Below are 19193 nucleotides of genomic sequence, written 5' to 3'. Positions count from 1 at the left end.
CGGTACACATATGAAACCCCGTGCTCAAACATCGCTCACACTGTGTTACATTGGATGATTGAACCTGTTTTTACTCCTGTATCTGATTGGACGCTGGAAGATCTAATCACAAAGCAGAGTCCAATCACAGGGCAGGTGGTTGTGCTACCTTCATCTCTGCTGCAGGCCCTAAAAGCTTTAAGAGATTTTGAAGATGGACGACAGCGTGGGCTCTCCTGCGATCAAGGGGGATTTGCATACATACAAAACAAAATTATATTTTCCATTGCATCATCACATATAATGAAGCCCGATTACATTGCAAAAGAGCCTGTGCCTTCATCTGTCATCAAAATCGTTTTATTAAAACCAGAACTTCTTGCTGGCTTCTTCAACTTGCTACTTTCAAATTAAATAATAGTAAGACTATGTTGCTTTTGTGCCTCTGCAGGCAGTCCCCCCAGCACAAAACAAACTAACCCACCATCACCCTTCAGTGGTGAGAGGTGTGGCACACGGAAGAAAGGGAACAGGGGGCTCGGGAGAGAGCCACCACACTGCCATCACAGCAGAGAAATTGCTGGAAAAAAAAGCCCACTGCTGTCAACGAGGACACTGTAGTCAGCTCTCGATGCAACGGTGCCGAGCACTGAGGTGATGAAACACTGCTGATGCAGGTGCACAGCGCCGGCCGAGCCAGGGCGAGAGGAGCAGAACTCCTCCCGGTGTTTCTAACGAAGCTTCCTTAGCCTTACTGTCATCAGTGTTGCAGAAGAAAAGAGGAGGAAGAGAAGAAATGCCATTGCCCTTATTTAAGGGACGGATCCCAGGGGGGGTTAAATCTGCTCATTTTCTCTTTGTGTGTGTTTGTGTAGAATGCATGCAAATTTCCAGTCTGAAGTTCTGCCAGCACTGAGCGGCTAAAACTACCCATTAGAAGGAGAGGCCTGTTTGAGATAGTTTTGCAGGTATCACTTGGGACAAGGTGGAAACACAGACTCCATATGCTCTGTTTCATTTCGACTTCAGAGTGTGAGTGCTTATTGTAGAATAGAGTTCTTTTTTCAGTTCTATCACAACTTCTGTCCCTTATCTTCCTCCCAGACAAAAACTTTTTAAAATAGGAGAGATTATTTTTCAATTTCCTACCTTTGCTCTTGGAGAGTATACATTCCCCTGTCCTCATCAACCAACCAGATATCATATACTCCCCGGGTCTCTATACAGTTTATACATTTATAGACGTGATTATGAATACTTTTAAATGGTTAAGTAAATGAAGTGAGAAGTATTTCCATAAAACAACTGCGTAATTACTTATCTGTTTGCCTGCGGTTTCCTCTCAGCGCCACAATCAATTACTCAGACCTCAGAAATGATAAATAATGAGGAAAGCTTGGGGCTAAACAGATTTCAGAGTGCAAATTCAATATTTCACCTATTCCTCCTGAGACTGGAGGAAACAGTTGAGGAAAAATGGATACAGTAATGAGTCCCCTGTTATATCTTAACATGTAGGTGCACTGTACTGCACTCCTTGTTTTAGCATGGCTCAAGTACTCGTACGCTGGTAGGCTGAACGTGAGCAACTGTAATTTTGATAATAATTACTTTTTTTACTTTTGATTATAATTACTTTTATATTTACATTACATCTCAAACCAACTAAACAGATGTCAATAACATTTTGGAAACTGTGGCAACCAGAGGGGAGCTTTTGTCCAATAAATGTTTTTGCTCATAACTACGTTCAACAAACTTTACCGGCTTTCATCCATAACATTGTAAGATTAAAAACAGATTTATTTTTACCGCCACCAAGGAGATTTTTGTTTGCATTTTTTACAAAAAGGTTTTCCATGAAATTTTGTGGAGCGGTGGAGCATCACTTCAAAAGGAACCCATTTATAATAATAATATAGTAATAATACATTTATTGGTATAGCACTTATCTAAACAAGGTTACAAAGTGCTACACAAAATCCATGGCTAAAAAATGAATGAAATGAAAGGTATTCAATTCAGCTCAATTTTAAGTGCCAAATTACAACATATTAAGATCGAGTCCTTAAAATATATAGAGAAACCCAACAGTTCCCACAAAGAAGAGGCACTTTGGTGACTGTGGAGAGAAAAACTCATTAACTGGAAGAAACCTCCAGCAGAACCAGACTCAGTGTGGGCGGCCATCTGCCTCGACCGGTTGGGGTGAGCAGGGAAAAATGGGGAAGAGAGGAGAAGTGGGTGGAAAAGAGGGGAGAGAGAGACCAGGAACAGTTGTGTTACAGTTGTCTACTGGCCTGTATGGCAGTACTATGAAAGCCATGTGGCCCACTCAGTAGATTAGATATCATTACCTCTTTGCCTTTTTAAACAAAACTCCAACTGTCATAGGCAGCAGAGTCAAAAACTGTCCCATTTACATTTTACTTTTCGGTGTGGATCTGGATCAGGGCGGAGATCCGGGAATTTTTTTTAACTGTCTTTAACGTGGTGTTTTTCAACATTTCGTTGATTTAAAAAAACAGACATGTTTGGGGGATTTACATTTATGAGAGTTTGAAATTTGGAGCATATCCCCAAAAAAATCTGGATGTGGTGAATTTAAATGTGGTTTCACCCCAGCCCGTCCACTCCGCTCTCATCTGCCAATCGGCTTGCTGCTCCCTCACTGTGAGCTAAACACTCAACATAATCACATCTCTTTGCTGTCCTGGCTCCTAAATGGTGGAGCTCCCGAATGACATGAGGACAGCAGAAAGTCGACACATCTTCTGCCGCAGACTAAAGACACATCTGTTCTGATTATACCTTGGATAAAAAATAAAAATAAACTATATATATATATATATATATATATTAAGTAGCACTTCTATGGCACTTACATATAGCACTTTGTAGTTTGGCTTTCTTGAAGAAATAGTGCTTTCTTGATTCTTGTTGTTCTGGGTTTGTACCCTCATGGTTGAATGCACTTATTGTAAGTCGCTTTGGATAAAAGCGGCAGCTAAATGTAATGTAATGTAATGAGGGGACTGTTGCGCCTTCATGGCGGAGGAGTGTGCTCCACTGTGTGACATTCTAGTTTTCTTGTGACTAGTTGCATATTTCTTGAAGCTCTGTTGAAATAAACTGCCATAACTGTTGATCTGTACAAAGTCAACTCTGAGTGATTTGCAATACTTTAATTAATTTGGCAGTATAGCAACATGATAAATGGCCACAACTCAGTGATCATGAGCCTCACTCACTTGAAACTTTGTCTTTGCACAAAGCCCTAATAAGATCTTATCATAAATCAGCGTAATCGCCGTCTTCAAATATTTTGGTGCAGATCACAAATCCAGATGCAACTTGTAAACATTCTCTATCTTTAAAACAACAAATTTTTACGGATTGTGAAGCCCTGGCAGACGTATGCGCCCCCTGTGCGAACGTGCACTTTAAATGACAAATGGCAGATTGCCATCATCGCTCAAAGAATTTCAAAGTACTCAAAGCCTGCACACTATCATATTTATTCTGGTACCCTCTTCGTCTTTCAACATATCAAACAAGCGCATTTTGTGATACACTGCTGATTTCAAGCCAAGGGGATTATGCAAAAAGCGTGTCTTCCTTGAACCTCCCAGTTATAAGACAAAACAAGATACATCAGCCAAGAGAAAAGGAAAATGTGCTGTCTTCAGTGTTCGTGGATTGCTTCTGGCTGAAAAGAGCAAAAAAAAGTGGTAGAGAACATCCTGTGGAAATTTCTGTTTGAGCAGGATGAAAGAAAACTATTGAATCTTCAAGTGACTCTAGCCTGTAGCTCTGGCACTGGACGAGCGTCATCCCTGTGTCCAATCACACCTTTTGTAGGATTCGCTTCTCTGGACCGTATTAACCATTGCAGCTGTGGCCTATAATAAGATCTGCATTGATTAGTGATACTATGATGTTTAATAACCAGTAAATGAAGGAGCGGTCTATGGCTCCCCTGCTGAGTGCTAGGCTGTTTGATTAGTAAACCGAAGAGGAAATCAAACTGAAAGCAAAATCGATATAGACTGAACATGTTTTACCTCACAAGCCCACAGTGACCATTATATGTAGCAAGACAGGGATGGTTGGCTGGTGGAATGTGCCACCGAGATCAACACTTCAGACAAATGCATTGTTTTTATTTTTAACCTTCATTTAATCTAAGACGAATATTTGCATCATATTTCCCCTCGTATGATAAACCACCTCGTTTTCAGTGACGAGCAAACCGGCAATACCTGATGAGATGGAGGCCAAGCGGAACGCGTCAGGGTGTCGGTTTGGTGCCACAGGTTCATACGGAGACAAGTCGTCCATGTCTCTACCTGAAACAGAGAGAATGATAGCGATGATTTATTGTCACTCAGCAAATACAGAAAGGAAATTCAGTTCATGATTGGTTTATCAAGGTGCGGTGGTTAGCACTGTCGCCTCGGGGGCGCGACGGTTCCCAATTGGAAACCCAGCTTGTGTGTGCATGTTTTGTTTCGCGTGTCTGTGTGGGTTTTCTCCCACAGTCCAACGACATGCAGATTACGTATGAGTGTGGACGTGTCTCTGTATGTTGGCCCTGACGTCCTCTCCAGGGTGTACCCCGCCTCTCGCTGTCAGCTGGGATTGGATCCAGCCCCCGCGACCATCAAAGTGTAAGCGGTATAGATAATGGACAGATGGATTCTTTTTTTGGCCTTGAATTTTCAAAAACGCACACATTGAGCATTTTATCTTTCACTTGATTTAAAACTGAATGGATGTCTTGGATTTATATGTAGTCTTATCTTGTATGTAAGTAATTTCACAGTATTAGATATAAGCTTACCAACTAACCTGTGAGCGGTGTGTTTTTTTTCTTGTGGAAAACATGATGTTCGACACTGTCACATCATTTACTTTTGGAGCGAGTGTTTGTTCCTGCTGCAGTTTGATTTCCTTGGAACAGTTGGCGGACTAAAACATGCACACTGCATCTTCCCTGCAAACATTGTGTTGCCAGAGCTGTTTGTAAGAAAGAAATATATAAAAAAAAAATCAAATTAGCACTCAACTGACTGAGTCCCTCCCATGCGCCTGCTCCTCTGTAGGCCCCTAATCCTGCATTTAAAATTCATAGCCATTCTGTGTGATTGAGACAAACCCTCCAGTGTGTAATAGCTTCACATTCTGATCCCAACAGAAACAACAGGGAGGGTGTTGTGAGGAAGGAGGTTGGAGGCCCGCTGCTACAAATGAGAAAATCTGAAACCTGTTGGCACAAAACTGCGACGCCTGGACAACCAATCAGTAGATCCAATCGATAGATACACTACGTTTTGTTTATCAACACGCTGCTCGGATTCTTTGGCAAAGATAATGCAAGCTGATAAAACGCTGTCTTCATGCTGCGGTGATAATAGGAAGGGATGTTTGTGTGTGTGTGTGTGTGTGTGTGTGTGTGTGTGTGTGTGTGTGTGTGTGTGTGTGTGTGTGTGCGCGCCTCCGTTCACTGGCTCGTGCAGTACAGTGTTGTTCATGTCTCCTTGGGACGTATCATCAAACAAGAGTCACAAATCAGAAATAAAAAGACACTATAACATCAGATATGTAAAGCTAATTAACTCCAAGTGGAATGCGAGTTATACAAGTTGAATTAATTCATTAAAACTAGTCCAAAGCAAAGCGTATATATATCTACATGTTCACTGGCACACGGTGAAAAGGCATGACTAAACTCAGACAGGGAATTACTGGAGGGATCCTCTCATCGTAATTTGTCCACTGAGTAAATATAACCGCCTCAGATTTGTGAACATGTGCCGAGTCAATACGTCATGTGTACTTCTGCATCTCCACTCTCCATCAATATTGACATCCATAACAAGACGGAGCAGCTCGACCGGCCATTCTCTGAGCACATATAGCTATTGACATCTGCCGTGGTCGGGGATTGTACGTGTGTTTGAGATGGGAAAAAGAGAGGCACAGAGTGAGAAAAAGAAATAACAGACAATGAAAACGGAGAGAAGAGGAGCAAAGAGGAGCGAAGAGGAGCGAGGCGACGGAGAAAATGACCTAAATCCTCCAAGATTCGAGTGCAGGCACTTTTCTTGTTTGCATGTTGAAAGATATGCAGGCACATGTTTTCTGTCTTTTTTTCCCAGTTTCCTTTGTATCGCCCACATCTCTATTCACGTTCTTTAAGGTTCTGTCGAGAGAAAGGTTCCTGGACTCGAGATCTCCCAGTATATCTAATTACAACAATTACCTTCTAAAAGCTTTAAGAGAGGGTTCAACACTACCACTTACTCAGCAAACAATCACCTTTACCTTCCTTCCATGTCTTTATTGAGCAGCAACCTCCGCTAGAGTGTATTTTTAAAAACGAGTGCAGTGCCCGTCGTAAACCTGCTTGGGGCCGTGGTAATGGTGGTTGTTACTTAGTTCATCTGCAACGCTGTGTGTCCATGATCAACAGGTTTTTTGATCCAATGACTCGATGTCTTTCATAAAATGAAACTGAATTCGCTTAATCACTCTGCATTTTTTCATATATGGCACGTCGACTATTTCAGAGGTCTGTCAAGTAACCGACACAATCTTCAGACCCAAATTCACATCTCTTCAAAATAAAAGCTCTGTAAATCAGCAACGAAATGAATGTTGTGCTTTTGCTTTTTAGACAAATTGCTAAAGTGGAAGGGATCATACGATGGAGATCAGCACCCATGATGTCAGTCTGATGTGGGAAAATAAAAATAACTAAACTATCAAAATGACCTGGTCGGCCATATATTTTTGCTGACTGAGAAGACATGCTCAACTGACTGACACTTAAGCCCCGCCCCCACTGACTACAAGGCACTGTTTGCTTGTCTATTAATATTGAAAACATTGCGCTGCCAAACCGCACCAAATTCGACACTGCACTTCCTTGGGCCCTTATCAATACACATGTCAAGCGTGAAGCTGATAAGATGAACGGTTCTCGAGATACGTGAGTCCCATACAGACCGGCAGAGACTTGTGGAATTAGAAGAGGGAAGAAGCAGAAACAATATTCTACAGAACAGCGTCAGGCTTCGCCGGGTTCACAAAAAAAGATGCTGTACAGCAGAGAACAACACTGAATAAAGGATGCTTAAGGCACAACATCTTGTTACTAGGTTTCTCGTGATAATGGTCAGTGTAGTGAAGACTCTCTGTAAAATCAGCCGGGAATCAAACAGTGTTGAGGCACATTCCGACTGTACAGCGTGCACTGCGGTGACCCGATAAAACCATAATGTCAAACTCCGACAGAAGCTGTGGTTAATGAATTTTTTAAAAGCTCACTGACATGGATGTTACAAGCTGTGTCGTAAAATTACGTAAAATTACAAAACAGCCACTGCAATCACACCCACCTTCGGGAGGTTAAAAAAAACAACAAAAACACACAGCAGGGGCCCTTGTTGTACTTTAAGAAAAAAGACCCTGATCTTTAACATTCACCCCGAACCCAATTATGCATCCATCAAGTAATAGAAAATTCTTCCCAGCTGTTTAGTGATAAGATGTTTTTAGCTGCAGGGCAACAACTTATCGCTGTAATTAAGCCTTCGTTTGACTTCATTTGCTCTGACAGCGTGGAGCATGACCGGCACGGCTCAGACAGACAATCAGGCCTCTCCCCTGGTTCAAGCATGAGAAGAATAATGCTTTTAAGTGGATTCGCAGTCCTCTCCTTTGCCATGAGGGGTTTTATGAAGTCGTTAGTCGCCATCACTCATCCTTTTCATATCCATTATCAATGAGCTAAACTCCTGAGGTGATGGAAACTGTCCTATGGATTTTTGTTAGGGACATTCTTGGCAAACCGTTTATGGCTGGAAGCAAAGTCAATTTTAATAACTGTCATTCACCTCGTTGTGTTTTTTAAAGGTGCCCTGCGCTGATTGTGCTCGTGTTTAATATTGATTTTGTATAGCTCCCTATTCTTTGCTGTAGGCCAGGCTGGAAGAAGACCAAATACCCCTGTTATATATTACTTCTTATTCAAATACCAGCAATTTATTACAAAACTAATTCTGTTTTATATTAATTACACACAAAGAGAGCTTAGCACAGCCTGAGCAGCCTGGGGCACAGCCGGAGGTCCTCTGCAGAGCCCCGCTGTTTGATGCATGAACTCGGCGCCAGACAAAAGGTGAATGAGCCTTTGCAGCTCAGATGAGCAGAAGTACGAGTCACTGGAAACTGAATTTGAATCATTTATGTTTGAATTTGAACAACAGACTAAAAAAAATTATTTGAATAGCATAATTTGAAATTTAATTCATTATTCTGGAAATTAATTCTGATACACGTATGATATTATGAAAATATAATTAATTTGCTTTGAAACTGTATTTGATTCTCTCTCTCTCTCTCTCTCTGTGTATACTTCCACATTCAGTTGTTCCACTTTCAGTTTACGGAGACGTTCATCATTGAGGAGGAGCAATCAGGTGCTGAATCAGACCTGCCTCTGATTGGTTAATCCCTTCCATTTAATCTGAAATACCAAAGCAACACTAGACTTTAAGATAAATTAATCAGTAATCTGTCGTTGAGATTATACTAACAATGTTATAATATGTTTAATTATTAATGATTTATCTTAAATTACTGATAATATAATTAATTGTTAAGTAGTTTCAAACTTTCTCTGCTTTACAAACCTGCCTCTACAATGAAACGTGAAATGAGTTTACGTTACAGTTCTTATCCCACTTCCTTCTTTCTTATATTTGGCTTCTTTTGATTAATAATTGCTTGACATTTAAATTGCTTTCTACTGTGTCCTGTAAAGCACTTTGTAACTTTGTTTTCAAAAGTGCTCGATAAATTAAGTTTATTAATATCATTATTCTTGCCGTCTTGCTGTGCTGTGCTGCTTAATCACATTTAACCTAACAACATTAATACTGCATGTGCCTTACGTTAATGGGGAAATAGATCTTAATGTTGTTTGTAAAACATTTTTCAGCAACATGACTTAATAATAAAGACTATTACCTGTTACAACCAAGCACCAATTACAGCGTTCGTGCTCAAAAGAATTTCAGGATTATCATCTAACTTGTCTTATTACCTTGATTTATCATTCCTTGGCTTTAACGTGAGATTACTATATGAAATATAAGTTAAAACAATGCCTCATACTTAATTGTTCATTTTCCATTTTCCAGAATCACAGTCGCAAAACTTGTAACAATACCACAAATGCATCTCTCTTTGAGTTGTGCTTAACAGAACACAAGTCAAAGCATAAATTCAGTTAACGTCTCCGCTTTTGAAGTGATATTGACATTTTAAACTCAATTTCAAACCATACAAATAGAATATTGGATTAGCCCGGAATAATATTTGAAGTCACAATTCCAATCCAGTGTGGGCAAACACAGCAGAGAAAATGAGAGCTGAAATTTCCTGCCTTCCCTTTGGCAATGTTCGAATGTAATGTTAATATAGTTACACACTCGCTAGCCTTAAATCAGCATTTTAATACCCGGTGTCAGGTACTAAAGGTTGAATACAGTGTAAATCCTGGAAAACTTTCAGTAAAAACTGCTATCATCTTTATGGCATCGCAGCATATTGGGGGAGAGCATTAAAACAGGCAGCAGCAGCACAAACCAATATATCAGCCTTTCTTCACCATCTTCTTTTTCAGATGGGCACGGATGAATAGAAAACCTCATAAAGTCACAGCTTAAACATCCAATATTTAGCAACTTAAGTATTTTCTGTAAACATGATTAGTGCTGCGGTGTAAATAATCTAAATGTGCTTTGAAGTCCTTCATATGGACGAAAGAGAACCGTGGCCGTCTTATTTCAACAAGCGGTGATTTCAATTAATGATGCAGAGGGCGAATGAGAGAGGGAAAAAAAGAGGGTCGCCATTCTGTGAAGACAGCCGCCACGGCCTGGTAGTTTGACTTCTGCGATGCACATTCATTCAGCAACGCCGTGAACCTTTCTGTCAGGGGTGAGTCTTAATGCCCACATCATGACAGTATTCACTGAGCAGAATGGCCCGTCACTCACTCCCCCCCTCTGATAGAGAACCTGAGAACTCACTCGACTATAAAAGGCTAATCTAAACTCGCCGCTACCTGCTCTCCCCCCCAACCTGTTTCACTGACACACTCCATACGAGCCGCGCGGTGAATGGGAGTCATCTCGGGCAGTTCACCTTACAGTATAGAAAATCATTAGACAGATTTACGAGGACAAACAGCTCCCGTTTTGTCGTCGTATTTCCACATTTTGGGATGAGGGATGAAAGGGGAGAAAGAGGGATGAAGAGGACGAAAGAGCTGAGAGACCTTATTGATCCCGTCCAGAAGCTATTGGCAGGTCCCTTCCTCTGGTGATGAAGTAGCCACCTAGCGAGCGGCGGCCCGGGTCTCCAGCGCAGGGAGGGAGAGAGCAGGGAGGACGTACTCAGCATGCAGGAGCCTGCCTCCCGCCTCCCACCTCCCCTGACATGCAGGGCAGGCAGGAAAAATATTCTGCTTATGACAGTGGATGGCTAAGGTAATGACCAGTGACTGCTACTATTGCTCATAGTAATGATGGTTTCACCCAGGAATACTGTGTACCTTTGTACCCCCTCCACCTCGCAGAATTTTCTCCCGGTGACTCTCTCTTTCTCCATCTCGCTCTTTCAATCTTTGGTGTCTCTCTTAAATTTTCTCCCCCCCCTTCATCATTTATCTCCCGTCTCTTCTCCATTTCCCCTCTCCGCTGCCCAAGTGTCTTCATGATGTGCGCAGCATTCTTACTCACTGTCTGATATATGTGTAACGTCCCATATAGGGCCAACTTGTGGCATTAGCATGAGGCAGTATTGAGAGGGTGACCTTTGTAATGCTGACATTCGTGAAAATGGAGAAAATAAATCATTCCACCAAATTTTCCGGTGTTCCCCTACATCGTTATGTCTCCTTTCACAATAAGCTGGTGTGGTCCACTGGTGGAGCTCGCCTTCTACCTTCTCTCCACATTTAAAGTTGTCTCGGCTAATTAAACTGCTCTGAAAGGTCCTCACAAAAGATCTTCGATTCCTACTTTGCGACCGGGGGCTGCGGTTTCAAAGCTGGGGCCATGAAATAATGTATGTGGTAGGTGTGGAACTTATCGTTTAAATTACCAATTCTGCGGCGAACCGGCTGCCTACAGCCACACGATGCCTGGGGCCCAATTGTGAGAGAGCCGTGCAGCAGCCAATGTCTCTTTCTTAGTAATTAGTTCTTTTATAGATTCAAACTGCTTGACGTTATTGCCTCACACTGACACAGTCCTATTCAGAAACCACCCATTATCCATCATGAACGGCTGCATTGACGCATTGAATTCAGCTGCCATTTTCTGTTAGACAATATAATTAACAGGTCACCATTAGCACAATTACTGATAGCGGACAGACTGGCATTAAAACACCCTTTACTGGGGTTTTTAAGCTAAACAGGGCAGGCAATAGCTTGGAGGCAAGCTGCAACGGTAAACGGTAAAAGAAGGGAATTTGACCCTGCATCGTACCTTCAGGGCGTGAGGCAGATCCACACTTAATAAAAATAATGTGTTTTGAAATTTAAAAGGCTTCAGAGACGAAGCTGCCACCACCTGCAGAAATGTGTGAAAATGCTCTTTAGCTGATATTTCGAGAAGACACATCAAGCAACACTTGATGACGGCGCTGAGTCACGTTGTGGTCACGCTGAGGCGCTGCGCTGTATCAAGCGTTGCTCTCAGCAGCAGCACACGGGGTCCAGCACTGATGTAGTCGACGCTGGAACACCTCTCAGAGATTCAAGGGCCTCTCCGTCAGAGCATTTTATGAGGTTTCTGGTCCGACTTGGCTAAAGGTTGAACGATTAAGTTTTCGGTCTCCAGATAGACTCCACAGTTTATTTTCTAATAGCGATGACATTTCAAGTTATGAAGTCTGAAGGAGCAGTGAACTTCCACGAGAGTTGTGCATGTAGGAGAGTTTAACACAGAGGCTGGAAGCCAATACATGATCGTTATTTACTGTGTGACTCTGAAGTTCACAGCACTACAAAATGACACCAGCCGTTACACCGACCGACATCTCAACACCCACACTGTCTACACCACAAACAAGTGATGATGCTTGGTTGATGTGTTGCAGCATTGATCTACACACGTCTTTTATCCTTCATCATTTTGACCCATTGTTTGATATCCTCCTTTTTCTAATCATGTTCATTTCTCATAAACACTCATTTAAAAAAGTTGCATACTTTTCTGTTGCTAAATGAAATGAAACCTAATAAAAAATAACTTTAGGAGGAAAATCTTTTTCATTACTTGAGAGGTTTTGTTTTTACCTCAGTCCAATGCTTTGTTTTTAGGTTGATTTGTTTGTTTGTTTGATTGTTTTGTTATATCCATTTTTTTTTATCCAAGATTATGCAAAAACTGCTCAATGGATTTCCACAAAACTTGGTGAAATTGTGGGTCGTGGACCGAGAAAGAAGTCTTTTGGGGCAGGAGATATTTCATTTCAATTTCATTTTGTTTAGCTTTGCGATTGAGGATTTTTTTAAAATTATTATATATTTCACGGTTTTGTTGCCGACCAGAATAAAAATCCAGATCGAGTGAATTTAGATGTGGTTTTATAAAGGACTGTTAAACCTTGGTATGTGCTATAGTCTAATGACTAAGTAGGCCACTCACCTGATGTTCAATACGATAAAAGTGGACTTGAGGTTTATCAATTATTTTAATTATTAGGGTATATTAAAGTTATCCATTTCAAACCTGAAAAAACTATTTCAAATCACAAATTACATAAATAAAGGTCATAATAACTAATGTGGCTTTCTTCAATTGTGTTAGCTTGTTATTGTAATAAAGAAGCAGCAAAGTATTTGAAGATGCTAAGGTCAATTTGAATGTTTGAATAACTGATTTTATTCCCATCATTGAAAGCATTTAAAGCCTCAAATTCACCTGGTGAATACTTCTGATCTATTGTTGTTCAGTTGACAAAGTCTTTTTCATCTAAAGAATAAAGACCTTTAAGATTAAACATGCAATAATGGACACATTTAAAAAGAAATTCAGTTTCAAGTGCAAATGTCTCAGGCTTTGTGTGATGTTCGGGAAGTGTCCCTGCTTCACTCACATGTTGAATAACGTGTTGTCTGGTCATTAAAAAGTCTCAATTGACTCTTGCTAACTCTGAGCCTGCATACATTTGTGTTATGCATATTTCCCTTATATCTAATTCGGTTTAAAAGCAACGTCCTGCCCATGACACAATCTGAGTGGCGACACATTGTAAGTGATAGCCGTATCAACACTGAAAGCTACTGTGTACACAGACAGGCACAGAGGGAAGCATTTGCAGAGTGGAGCTGTGTGACGGAGGTTAGGAACGCAGATATCGTAGAAGTTGCAATAAACAACACAAGGTTATAAACATGTCATTTGTTGATCCAACACATTGAGTGGACCTGAAGCAACAAAACACACAACCAGCAGAAACCAGAAACTGTAAATGAGACGATACGCAACACATCCGCATGAAGGGTCTCTCACATCTTTTTAAGTAAGTGAAATGACTTGTGTGAAAAGTGTACAAATACAAAGTAAGTCCATAAAAATTTGTTGAGTAAATGTTAAAATATTATATTTTCTAAAAGGGGGACAGGAATTTTAGATGATGATAATAAAAATAATGTATGATAAACATATTAATGTAAATTAAAGAACATATTTAGGTTACCAGGCATATTTATATTGGTATTTTAACGCGTGTACCCAGTTTGAATGTCGGATCACACTGAAAATGTTCACCTTTTATTAAAAACTGTTTTAGAGAGCTGTTAGATCCAGCAGCACGAACGCATGATGCATATTCAGCCTTCTCTTGTTGATACAAATGGGGGGGGGACAAGGGAACAGGAACACCTGGACACCACAGCAGGTGTCCATAGATTTTATGTAGATGGAGTTAATTTTATTCAAAATGTTTACACCAGCACTTACATTTGGAATATACATTTATCAGTTCCAAATATTGGTCGCCTTGATTACTCATAAACATTACATTTAAAAAAACACATCAGTCATTCCCTCGTCCTGTCTTCTGTCCCCACACTTTTGTAAAAGCAACTGACTCTTGCTAATTTTTACACTGGTTTGTTTCGATTGATGTGTTTGTATGAATGGAATTTTTACATGATAAGCTGTGAGATTGCAAGTACCCTCTTTCAGAGTGTGGAAGATGCCCTAGTTTCCTCCACTGTGTCACTGCAATGCACATTCATGAATTTGGGGTCAGAGCATCTGAGGAAGCGCTGAATGCATGGGGGTGTTTGTTCTGCAGTTGATTTCATATATACACAGACCTATCTGCAGAATTTCTGACTCCACCTTCAGAGATAAATCGTTTATTCAACCTCAGCCAGAACGTTAACGTATAAAAGATACGAATATACATACTAACTAAGATATTGTAATAACCTTGCCCGAGGCAGTGGAGGATCAGTGTGCGGTTAGTGTAGGGCTGGTCTGGGAGCAGGGCATTGTTTCAATCCCAGTCCCTCTCTGATCGACATCAGCTTTCTCCTCACAGACGCGGCGGTTTAGCCCTCGAGCTTGCCGGCCGACTCCCTGCCCCTGGTCAACGTGGGTCACAGGAAACATACCAAGTTCGAGCCGGGGTGAAATTTCACTCTTGGCTTTATATTGGTCTTAGGCTGCAGCGATATGTGCAAAGTGACTGAATATGTTTGTCTTCAGCCATCAGGCACACAGCGCCCACTCCACGCACACATATACGAATCACAAAGTCTACAGGCTTTCATCAATTTTTATATGTCTCCCTCGCACACACCTGCGTCCTTCATCTCTCCTCATTAACGTCAGTAAAATGAAACTCTCAAAGTTACATTGCAACTTAACAACTACATAGAGACCTTCCTGTTTTGTCAACAAATGATTTTTAAAGTGGTTTAGCACCGTTTCAAGAGGGTCTGCTGGGATTCAGCCCCCTGTGTTTGTTTCCCGAGATGGATGTTGTACATAGATTGTTTCCAGTTAACAAAAGCCTGCTTGACTGCACAATGGATCGTGATTAGATTAAAGCTGCACTGTAAGAGCTTTTCGTTTGTGTTAAAGTGGGTTTTATCTCCGAGGGTGACAGAGCCAAAAACGGGACACTGCTGAGATGCATTCATTGCAAAGTAACACAAGCTCTGTGAAGGGCACCCTGCAGGCACAGGAGGTCTCTATCCTTAATAGCCAGACAACTTACACGACGAATCCGAGTAAAAAAGACGCTGAGAGTGATGCGGCGATGTGAGAAGGAAAGGTGAGGGAGAGGCTCAGACGGAAAACAGACGGATCATTACAAAGGAAGAAAGTCAGTAAAGGAGAGGAAGACAGGAGGGGAGACGCCAGGCCTGCGGAGCATCCATGTCATTACATTTCCCTTGAACCCATGTCAGGGACCCTCTGCTGCCATCAGCCTGATGAAGCGTAGCTGGTGCTATGAGCAGTCGGCCCGGCAAATCACTTCATGGATCACAACACAAAAGCCCAGAACGCTCAGAGCTCAGAGACTTTGCAACGCTTCCACCACCACCGCCCCACGTGTCAAAACAGCTGAGTACATTATGTCCTCCATGTTTACATGGCGTGACACCGGAGTCACGGCGGGTTTGGCCGGCATTGAGAAATGTCACTCTGGGGTTAAGGTCCCTCTTTTAACCTGATCTCAAAGGGCGCAGCATCTCCAGGAGCTCTGATCCGGTAAGATTTGTCTTAACACGAAACACTGTGTGCTTTTCACCCTTAAGGATGCGTACAAAAGTAATGACGGTCCAGCCGGCCGCTTTATGCTTTCTGAAGGTATCGCAGCGTAAAAACCAGAAGGTTCCAATGTTACAACAAGAGTGCTATTTTATGTCCTGTGTAAGTGGACACATAAAGGGCACTGAGCTATACGATTATAACCTAATTACATGGTAATATGGAACACTTTAGGTGAAAACCAATAAGTCTGCCATAACAGGTCTACCTAATGTAATCCCATTATAGCTCCATTACCTTCAAGAGGCAGAGCAAAGTGGGAAAGCATATATTTTTCATCAGGGGCTTCTGGGCATCACTATAAGAAGGCATCAGGGAATAAGTCATCACCAGTGGGTGTTCTGCGTGTCTTTCTTGTCTTTGCTCCTCCGTATGTGCTCTGGTACTTGAGATTAGAGGAGTCATTTCGAATAGATTTCTATAACGTGGCAGAAGGAGCCATTAATATCAACGGAGGTATGTTGCACTTGTACAGCCACATAACATTTCCTGCATCGGTGCACATGCATCTCGTTGTACACGTCATGTTGTACGTGACCGTGAGGCTCAGGTAGGGCTCTGCAATGCATACGCAGTTCTAACACCAGTGAATGTGACGTGAGCTGAATTCACACAAAGGGAAAGCACATTAAGGGAAATGACACCAAAGACCTGCAGCCTTCACAATCAGCTGCCTGGTAAAAAAAAAAATTTTATCAAAAAAAAAAAGAGTTGAAAAACCAGCTGCTAATTTCACATGAATACATTTTCGGTTTTACAAAGAAATCCTGTGACTTTAAAGAGGTGTCATTATAAAACAGGGCCCTGACATTTCCACACAGCTCATTGTGATGTGAATTTTGTGAGGTACACAGAATCATAAAGTCCTCCTACCTTCGGTGAGTCCCATGTGGATGGTCCAGTAGTTCTGCAGACACTGCAGCTCCTTCTTCATGCCCCTCTTGCAGCGGCAGTCGTACAGAGGACTGACCAGCAGCACTTCCAAGGCGGCCTGGCACTCCCTGTTGTTGTCCAGCATGGCCTCCTTCTCCTTGCCCACGAGGCACTGGCGCATCACCCGGTAGCGGGAGCTGCAGTACGGGTTCTGGTTGCACATGTCACTGGCCTGGATGCAGTCCACCCATTCTGGCTGAGCGCCGGGCCCGGAGCCGGGGCCTGCGGACCCTGGAGCACTGGTGCCCGGGGACACGGACAGAGCTGAGGGGCCTTCCCATGAACTCGCCTCCACATCTAGGTGGAGACAGGGAGAGAAAAGCGGGGGTGACAAGAGAAAAGGGGGGCTCAGAATCTGTAAATGAAGGTGAGAGGGATTTTGGGTGATTCACTGTAACATATCCTATATCATGAACTTGATTTCATTCATGAAACAGGTTGGATGAGGGGCCTTTAAATAGGTTTGATGGCCTGTGCATGCCTGAGCATCTCTGACATTCAGTCACATTCTTGCAGGTTCCCATTAGTCTTAGACACGTCAACGTGGGGTCTTGTTATATCTTGTCTATGTTATATTCAGTGATCTGTGGCTACCTGTAGCCTGCTCACTTTAAAGCCTCTGAATCCGACTACGCTGCACCTTGCACATTGGTATGAGAAGGATTCAGTCATTATCTCAAGACCCTTAATTCACACCGAGCAAACAGGGGTCCACAGAGCACAGACACAGATGCTGGTGTTTGACATGAGTCAAGATTCAAACGCACCTTCGCACAAAAAAACCCCACCAAAGTACAGAGGGTTCTGGTGGAATGACAAGAGAGACCCCTCGTGGTGATGTTTAGCATTGAGCTCGGAGGAGAGGAGGCGATACTGCATCAGTATCTGACAGCAACGGGTGAGGGAAGAGTGACATGAAGTTAACAGCGGATTTATTTTATCAGTCAGGTGATTTATAATGGGAGGGCTGGCGTTGGTGAAGGAGGATATTGATCCTGATAATCGTGATGATGGTGATAATGGCGATGATGGTTTTTCTTATATTCAATCACAAGTGTCTAAATTCAAATTGCAAAGATATTTTCCATTTATTTAAAGCTGTTTTATGCTGTTATAAAAATTAAAAAAAAGACTATTTCTGTTATGTAAACTGTGGCTGTTTAACAGATCCAGCAGAAGTGATCACACAGACCAAGTTCAGTGTGCAGCTCTGGGTGACAATTACTCATAATCTAATTAAACCATCCGAGGATAACATGAACACCCATCAGCATTTTTCTGCGCGTAAAAGCCTTTTCTTTTCTTTTTAAAACCACACACGTAATAACCTTGTGTCCTCAAACAACTCCAGCTTGACAAGTGCAAACACACCACAAAAATGCTCCCTGGGAATAATTACTGCTGTTAGAATTTAGATCTATGAGCCACAGAATTGCACGCAGATGTACAGGCGACGTGTTAATTCCCACTTCTCACCTAAGAGCAGCAGAGAGATGTAGACGCACATCCACACAGAGACAGACTTCATATCGGCAGGAGAGAGGAGTTGGGCTCCAAATATGTGAGACAAATATTTCCACCTTGTGAGAAGGTTAATTCCACTCTTCAGCTCCTTCACCCGAATGTAGGATTAAATTGGGGGGGGGGAGTCAGTATCCCCGTGCAACTTCAAATTAAAGACCTCCAGAAAAAAAAATCCTCGACTCCTCCAATAATAATAATAATCCACAATTCTTTTCTTTTTTTCTTTTTTTTTATAACGCGACGCACACAAAATCCTCCTGATTTTGAGAGGGTTGGGGGGGATCTATCAATCTACAGTCAATCAATCCATGAGAGCAGCTTCTCGGGGTCCGTCTGCGCTCCGGTCATTACGCCAAACTACTGAGACTTGATCTCTCCGCATCATCTGCGCGCTCCGGCTGCCCTGTGGAGACGATCTGTGCGTAAAACATCCCTCGAACTGGCGCGAAACGGTGCCTCAGCGACGCAGGAATCTGGAGGAACTCCTCTGGAAGTGCAACCAAACCGCGGACTCTCGTTCTGCCTCCCCTCCGCCAACTACACTGGCTCCCTCAAAGAAAGGGAAAGAAGAAGCTGTGCGGTGCGCTCCTCTGGAGGGAGTGAACGCTTCTTACGCACCGACTGCATGCGTGTCGAGGCATCGCAGCACTTTATAAAGAGGAGTTTGTGGGAGCCGGCAGAGGGCGCTGCTGCAGGTGGGGGCTTCTCATTGGCTCCATAATAAATGTTGCTGTGTAGAGATTACCTCCATAGTCATGTCATTTTCCTGTTGGGAGCCAGGGAGGGGAAGATGCACCTCTGGTCCTGAGGAATGAAATTGTGGCGACCTGTATTTCCTCCTTCAATTGGCTATGTAGGACTTCACGTGAAAAGCCTAAACAA

At 42.4% G+C, this 19193-nt stretch overlaps 1 protein-coding gene across 1 annotated transcript in view; it reads right to left on the bottom strand.

The window, feature by feature from the left end:
- LOC118115492 (GDNF family receptor alpha-2) overlaps nt 1-18956 on the bottom strand; it is a 54484-nt gene extending 35528 nt beyond the window's left edge. The window contains exons 1-3 of the mRNA XM_035166671.2: nt 18264-18956; nt 16728-17084; nt 4242-4328 (exon numbers count right to left, since the gene is read on the bottom strand). Coding sequence (XP_035022562.1) covers nt 4242-4328; nt 16728-17084; nt 18264-18315 — 496 coding nt within the window. The 5' untranslated portion in view covers nt 18316-18956. The remainder of the gene's footprint in view (nt 1-4241; nt 4329-16727; nt 17085-18263) is intronic.
- Between the last annotated feature and the right edge of the window lie 237 nt (nt 18957-19193).

Source organism: Hippoglossus stenolepis, chromosome 9 (assembly GCF_022539355.2).
Source record: "Hippoglossus stenolepis isolate QCI-W04-F060 chromosome 9, HSTE1.2, whole genome shotgun sequence".
NCBI classification, from domain to species: Eukaryota; Metazoa; Chordata; class Actinopteri; order Pleuronectiformes; family Pleuronectidae; genus Hippoglossus; species Hippoglossus stenolepis.
Note: the sequence above shows the minus strand (reverse complement) of the source record. Positions and strands in the feature narration are given on the sequence as shown.